The 5,274-nt window shown below is 63.8% G+C and overlaps 3 protein-coding genes across 3 annotated transcripts in view; 1 reads left to right on the forward strand and 2 right to left on the reverse strand.

Moving 5' to 3' along the window:
* Nucleotides 1-2,415, reverse strand: part of PFL1_06817 (uncharacterized protein) — a gene marked incomplete at both ends in the record, with an annotated part of 3,265 nt that extends 850 nt beyond the window's left edge. The window contains one exon of the mRNA XM_007884362.1: nt 16-2,415. Within this exon, the coding sequence (XP_007882553.1) occupies nt 16-2,415 (2,400 nt within the window). The remainder of the gene's footprint in view (nt 1-15) is intronic.
* Nucleotides 2,416-3,185: 770 nt separating this feature from the next.
* Nucleotides 3,186-4,497, reverse strand: PFL1_06818 (uncharacterized protein; the record flags this gene model as incomplete). Its single annotated transcript, XM_007884363.1, has 4 exons — nt 3,186-3,254; nt 3,341-3,420; nt 3,517-3,595; nt 3,943-4,497. 4 exons carry the CDS (start codon nt 4,495-4,497, stop codon nt 3,186-3,188), a joined length of 783 nt encoding a protein of 260 aa, XP_007882554.1.
* Nucleotides 4,498-5,210: 713 nt separating this feature from the next.
* Nucleotides 5,211-5,274, forward strand: part of PFL1_06926 (uncharacterized protein) — a gene marked incomplete at both ends in the record, with an annotated part of 4,086 nt that continues 4,022 nt past the window's right edge. Inside the window, one exon of the mRNA XM_007884364.1 lies at nt 5,211-5,264. Coding sequence (XP_007882555.1) covers nt 5,211-5,264 — 54 coding nt within the window. The remainder of the gene's footprint in view (nt 5,265-5,274) is intronic.

Below are 5,274 nucleotides of genomic sequence, written 5' to 3' on the forward strand. Positions count from 1 at the left end.
GCCCTTGTCCGAGACGCGGAGGTAGGCCGTGGCGGTGCGCTCGCCCGATGCGGCGGCGACGAGGGGCCAGATGGCGTTGCGGGTGGTGTCGACGTCGCCCTGGCGCGCCTTGGGCAGCATGCAGACCTCGAAGCCGGCCATGGAAAAGAGGAGGTTGGGGTTGTCCTTGCTGTAGACCAAGCACAGCGTGTCGTCCCACTCGATGGTGGTGAGGCTGCGCGGCAGGCTGTTCTTGACGGTCCAAAAGATGGCGCGGCCGAGGTTGACGTCGTGCTTGACGAGGCGCATGCGGCAGTCGCGGGGCCAGCACCTGCGGTTGTTGTAGCCGATGAGGTTGCTGTTGTTGGGGTCCGGGTTGGCGCTGAGGTAGCGCTGGATGAGGTCGCGCGCCTCGTCGGCGTCGAAGCGGTGGAGGATGTGGATGCGGTCGACGAAGCGCGTGTAGAGGCGGATCGGGTGGGCGGCCTCGGTGGCGACGTCCTTGAACTGGAAGAGGCCGTTGGGCACCGCCGGCGGGCCCGCCATCTGGCTGGCGCGCTGCAGGCCGAGGATGAGGAGGTCGAGGATGAGGCCGTAGTACTGGAACACGAAGGCGCTCAACTGGAGCCCGCGGATCAGGCCGTACGTGTTGATGTGCTCCATGTCCTTGAAGACGATCGAGACGTTGTTCTTGGACGTGATGTAGTTGGCAAGGTTGTGGTCCATGATGAGGCGCAGCAGCCGCTTGAGGAGCGTCAGGTCAATCTTCTCGTAGACGCGGCTGAGGGTCGTCTCCATGAGCACATTGCACTGGCCCTCGGACGTGTCCCAGGCGCCGTCGAGGTTGTTGATGCCGTTGCACCACTTGTAGACGAGCAACAGCGCCGGTTCCAAGTCGCTCGGCTTGACCCAAGCGGGGAAGAGCTGGCGCTTGTCGGCCTCGTAGGAGAGGTACTGGTCGAGGTAGGCGTCGGTGATCTTCTCCATCGGCTCGATGTCGTAGCACGGGATGAGCTTGTTGAAGGTGTCGAAGAATTCGATGCCGACGGCCTTGGCGGCGCGCTGGGTGAGCATCAGGCGCTTAATGCGCGCCAGCGTCTCGTGCGGGTTGTCGAACGCCTGCTTGATGAGGGCGAGCTCCTCGCGCTGGCTCTGGTTGAGGCGGCCCTTGACGCTGTACGACTCCTTGAGCTTCTCGAGGGCGAGGACGAGGATCTTGGTGTCGTGCTTAAAGTTGAGCGAGGGGAACGGGATTGGCTGGAAGCGGCGGCTCTCGAGCCAGTGGACGGTCGACGTGTAGATGGCGACGGCGGCCTCGGACGTGATGTAGGGCCCGTCCTTGAGGTACGAGTTTTGGCGCTCCTGCTCGGCCTTGAGGTAGAGGCAGGTGAGGCGGCCGAGGTTCTTCTTGCTGACCGTCTTGTGGACGGTGGCGCCGCGGCGGATGCGCTCGCGGTTGTAGTGCGTCACCGACGTCCACCAGTCGGCCTTGAGCTTGACGTAGCGCAGGATGAGGTTCTCGACGGCCGTCGGCATGCCCGGCACCTTCCACGGCGTGTTGGACTTGTAGCAGCGCCACGCTGTCGAGAGGTGCTGGAGGATGACGCGCAACTTGTTGGCCTTGAGGCCCTCGGGCATCATGTCGAGGATGTCGTGGAGCACGCTGGCGCGCAGCTCGAGGTCGAACGAGCTCTCGACGCGCTGCTTGGTGATGGTCGAGACGCCCTTGGCGCGGCCCTTGCGCCCCTCAGACTGCCTTGCCAGCAGGTTGCGCAGCCAGCGCTTGAGGAGCAGCGTGATGCTGCGGCAGAAGGACGTCCATACGCGCCTCGACGGCGCCCAGAAGCCGATGCCCCTAACCCCCGACGCAAAGTCGCTCAGCAGCGTACGGCCGAGGCGGTGGAGCGCCGCCATCTGCGGCAGGCCGAGGTTCGGGAAGCCGTACGGCGGCCCGTTGACGCCCTCCCTATCGTCAAGCAGCGGCTCGAGGCCGTAGAACCAGTCGATGATGGCGCTGTCCTCTTCCTCGTCAAGCTCGAGCTGAATGGCCTCAAGCGGCTTGACGTCGAGCAGGTTGTTGCCGTAGTCGACGACGGGCTCCTCATCGTCAAACGGCGGGAAGTGCATCCGCTTGAAGTGGCGCCGGTCGCGCTTCTTGCGCCGCATCGCCAGCCACAGGGTGGCCCACTGGGCATGGAAGACGGGCTTGATGACCTTGGGCACCTCGTTGGCGAACGTGATGGCGCCGGTGATGTGGTAGAGCGCGGGCACCTCGCGCACCTGCTCCCATGGCATCGGGATGTTCTCGAGCACCTTCATCATGGCGTGCGGCACGTACTTGAGCGTGCCGAGGTGGACGCGCTTGTCCTGGCGGTACTTGCAGTTGCTCGTGTCGCCGTGGTCCTTGACGACCTTGCGCAGCACCTCCGGCGGCATCTCCTGCTTGCCCGTGTCGACGAAGCCCGTCTTGCCGCAGCGTTCGCCGAAGCGGCGGCTCTGGCTCTGCTGCCACTTTTCGCCTTGGACCCGAGCCTCTCGGTCGTCATGATGGGCGGCACGCTGTAGGGCGACGTCTGGGTCATGTCGGGCGGCGGGCCGCGCATCGACGATGGTGCCGACGACGGTGTGCCCATGAATCCGGGCGGAGGGCCGGACGTGGTGTGTGGTATGATAGAGGGTGGCGGTCGAGGTTGGCGATGGCCGTGGTCAAGCGACGGCGCTGGCGGCCGACGGGGCAGGTCGCCCGTAGGGTGGGCCTAGGCTGCCGAGCGAGTGCTCTCTCTGGTCGCCCCCGGTCACTGGCTGACGATGATGGAGCTGGTGGTATGGCTCGTCGGGAGGGCGCGTGTGAATGCTGTCGCGGGTCGCGGTCGTGATCGTCGCAATGCTGGTCTCTTTGGGCGACTTTGTCCGTCAACGAGGCTTCAGACTGGGACGAGAATGGAGGTGGATGTAGCTCAGAGGCTGCGCCATATTGTGGATGCGAAACAAGTGCGGAAAGGTGCGATTGTCGAGGGAAGCGGAGGTGGCAAAGGTTGTGATGAATGGCCGACCCCTTGTGAGGCAGTGGCGTCGATGCTTTGCTGGCGACGAGCACGGCAGCGCCGAGCGGACAGCAGGCAGCAGGAGCGACCGATCTTGAGGACCAGCGATGGGCCTTGACGGCGAGCAGGTGGCGGTCTTGCTGCGGCGGCGTGCGATCCCCTTCACTCCTCTTTTCCTTGTTCCACGCCGTCGCCTTGCCGTTCCGCCGTCGGTGCCGTCGGCAATGGGATCTGTGAGGGGCAAGACAAGGCGCAAAGGAAAGTTAGATGTCAGCAGATCCAACAAGAGAAGCAGATCGACCGCAACAAGGCCTCACCCTATTGATGCGGACGCGGTCGACTGGCACCGGGTGCCGATGGTGGACCATTGTTGGCGTCATGTGGGCGACAGGCGGATCTGTGGCAGAGCAGAGGAGCGAGAAAAGGAGGGCGGCGGGTCAATCGGCAGGTTGAGTTGGGTGGCGTCGAGAGGCAGACCGAGCAATCGACTCACACATGGTGCTGCTGGTGCCGACAGTGCCCGAGACGAAGAGGCGATGAGCGAGGCGCGATCGAGACGACCTTGATGCGGGCTGGCAGCGGCGTCGAGGTGGCAGGCGTGGGACTTGACCTAACGGGGCGGCGGCGGCGGTGGTGGTGGTGGTGGTGGTGGGAAGGAAGGAAAAAAGGCGGGCAAGCGGGCGCTCCTTAGGGGGCGTGGGGCTGCCAGTGTGGCACCGCCAGCCTCCACAAATTTTCAGCCTGCCCGCCAGGCGTGGCGCTGCCACCAGGCCGCTTGTCTCGCTGGTGGTGGCGGTAGGAGACAGGCACAATCACACAGGCAAAGGGATAGAGAGCAATGTTCAATCGAATTCATGGCAGAGCGGCCGCATGTGTGACGAGGCAATCAGGACATGGTCATGCGAGTATGGATGTCCACCTCCATGCGCTCGCGGAGGCGGCGGACGTACTCCCTGACTTCTTGAAGCGACCAGCCGAAGATGGGCTCGAGGTGGGCTGGGTCGTCGAAGTCCGGCTCCGGGTCCTCGGAAAGGCCCGTCTTGTCGACCTCGTACGCAAAAGCAGGGTCTGCGAAGCCGTGCAAGTTGATCATGCAGGTGGAGGGGGAGCGATCCTTGTCCACGACGATGTAGTGGCAGTGCTTGCGGTGCTTGTGGCACCACATGCAGTCGACGATGACGGCCTTGGTCCAGACGACGCTGCCCTTGTCCCACACGTAGTCGAGGCAGCCGGCGATGGTGGGCCTCTTGCAGGTCTTGGCCGCTTTGGCGGTCGGCACGCACGCGAGCTGGTCGACGACGACTGTGTTGCCCTTCCACATGAGGCACTCGATGGCGATCAGCCTTGCGTTGTCGTTCTCGCTGCGCTCACTCCTGCACAGAAGCTTGTGGTGGTACTGGGCAAGCTCGAGCTCAGAAGAGCCCTTGTAGACCGCCAGAAAGTACTTGATAAACGTCTTCATCTCTTTCGACATTGCGGCGTTGTAAGTACAGCTGTTGAGCGCGCGCGGACGAGGTGGTGCACAATCCAGCGGTAGCGAGCGAGGATGGAAAGCGTTGGAGGCGGTAGTGGCGATCCATGCGAGTGACCGGCGAGCGACGGGCGAGATGGTCAGGCGGGGGTCGATGGGGCAGCGAGCGGTGGCATCGAGGCAGTGGCGTCAAGGTGGCGTTGAGGTGGATCAGCAGATAGGAGGCAAGGGGACAGGCGAAGGCGGCAAAGAGCTGGTCAGCATCGACTCGACAGCGGCAGAGAGCAAACAGTAGAGCAACAGCGACAACTCACAGGAGCGGAACGATTGGGGTTGATGGTGGTGGTGAGGAGACGAGAGGGGGGGCGGAGAGCGAGCAGCCTGGCCTGCCTTATGTACCCTGTGGCTAGCGAGTCGAGGGGGTGTGCAGCGTAGGTGGAGGCAGAGGCGGCAGCGAGGAGCAAGAGCATTGACTCAAGCAGCAAGGCGGGACGGAGAGCTTACCTGGACGCGGGTCGAGCTTGAGTGTGGCGGCAGGCCTGCACCAAGCACCAAGGTCTGAGCAAGATACCGCCGCAGCGAGCTTGTTGGGCGGTAGGCTTGATCCTTGTGGCCTCGACGATGCCGCCTCGACCCGTCACTGGAGCCTCCAGCCGCAGTCGGATCGCATCGAGTCCAAAGCACAGACTCACACAGACAAAGCAAAGGCCAATCAAATGCATTGCAGCTCAGGACAGCAGTTTGCCGTCATCGGCCCATCGGGCGATGATGTTGCCGTGG

The sequence above is a fragment of the Pseudozyma flocculosa genome (assembly GCF_000417875.1).
Source record: "Pseudozyma flocculosa PF-1 unplaced genomic scaffold scaffold00034, whole genome shotgun sequence".
Taxonomy (NCBI): Eukaryota; Fungi; Basidiomycota; class Ustilaginomycetes; order Ustilaginales; family Ustilaginaceae; genus Pseudozyma; species Pseudozyma flocculosa.